The 1,508-nt window shown below is 51.3% G+C and overlaps 1 protein-coding gene across 1 annotated transcript in view; it reads right to left on the bottom strand.

Moving 5' to 3' along the window:
• Nucleotides 1-1,508, bottom strand: part of SLC25A30 (solute carrier family 25 member 30) — a 22,110-nt gene that overhangs the window by 1,623 nt on the left and 18,979 nt on the right. The window contains 1 exon segment of the mRNA XM_029283162.1: nucleotides 567-713. Coding sequence (XP_029138995.1) covers nucleotides 567-713 — 147 coding nt within the window.

Below are 1,508 nucleotides of genomic sequence, written 5' to 3'. Positions count from 1 at the left end.
ACTGTGGGCCAATCACCAGGAGACTGGGAGTTCTAGTCCCGCCTTATCCATGAAAGCCAAATGGGTGACTTTGGGCCAATCACCAGGAGACTGGGAGTTCTAGTCCCGCCTTAGCCATGAAAGCCAAATGGGTGGCTTTGGGCCAATCACCAGGAGACTGGGAGTTCTAGTCCTGCCTTATCTATGAAAGCCAAATGGGTGGCTTTGGGCCAATCACCAGGAGACTGGGAGTTCTAGTCCTGCCTTAGCCGTGAAAGCAGCTGGGCCAATCACCAGGAGATTGGGAGTTCTAGTCCCACCTTATCCGTGAAAGCCAGCTGGGTGACTGTGGGCCAATCACCAGGAGACTGGGAGTTCTAGTCCCGCCTTATCCATGAAAGCCAGTTGGGTGACTTTGGGCCAATCACCCTCTCTCAGCCCCACCCACCTCACAAGGTTATTGTTGCTGTTGTGGGGAACATAGGAAGAAAAATGTGTGTCGGACATATTTGCTGAACTGAGTGATTTGCAGAAATAATAAAGGCAGGGAATAAATGAATAAAAGAAAACGTATGGAAAAAGGATACAATGATATTCCAAGGCCCAAGCCTTAACCAGTTGGGCCAGAATCCTTTGTACAAGGCGAAAAAACCTTCGTTCTTCCAGGTCTACAAAAAATAAAGAGAAAAACCTCTGAATATTCCATAATCCACGCTCGGCGCAGGAGACGCCGTCTCTCTCTCCCTCTCTGCAAACAGAAGCACCTCCCATCCCGTCCCGTAATCACAGACGAAGGACGGAGGAAGACTGGATGGTGGGCCTTGCACTAACGGTCAAGAGTCTCCCTTCAAAGACAGCTGGCCAGGGGGTCTACAAGCCGGCCCCATCAGAAGGTGGGGATCTCCTGCTGAAAAGTTCTCCGCAAATTAATTCCTAGGAAAGAACTAGCCTGAAATCAGGGACCATCTGCAGCTTCAGCCTCTTTGCGCACAAGGGAGGGACGTCTTCCCCACCAAGTTTAATCCTTACGAGTTGACACCGAGGTCTGGAGAGGCTTTTTCCAACAGAGAACTGAATTCTGATTTAAAACAAAAGCAGGAATCTTCTCCTTCCCCTTACAGGCACCAAGGATGGAGGCAAAGAGAGTCTAAAGCAGGGGTAGTCAACCTTGGCTCTTTTATGACTGGTGGACTTCAACTCCCAGAATTCCTGAGCCAGCCATGCTGAGGGGAAAGGGAGAGGTTTCCAAGCTGAGCCATGCTGGCTCAGGAATTCTGGGAGTTGAAGTCCACAAGCCATGAGGGGGGCCATAGTTCCCCCATGCTGGCTCAGGAATTCTGGGAGTTGAAGTCCACGAGTCATGAAGGGGCCTAGGCCAGGGGTAGGCCACCTTGGCTCTTTTATGACTGGTGGACTTCAACTCCCAGAATTCCTGAGCCAGCCATGCTGAGGGGAAAGGGAGAGGTTTCCAAGCTGAGCCAGGCTGGCTCAGGAATTCTGGGAGTTGAAGTCCACGAGTCATGAGGGGG

This window comes from Protobothrops mucrosquamatus, unplaced genomic scaffold (genome assembly GCF_001527695.2).
Source record: "Protobothrops mucrosquamatus isolate PMUCROS unplaced genomic scaffold, P.Mucros_1.0 scaffold28, whole genome shotgun sequence".
Classification (NCBI taxonomy): Eukaryota; Metazoa; Chordata; class Lepidosauria; order Squamata; family Viperidae; genus Protobothrops; species Protobothrops mucrosquamatus.
This window is presented reverse-complemented; position numbering and strand designations above follow the sequence as displayed.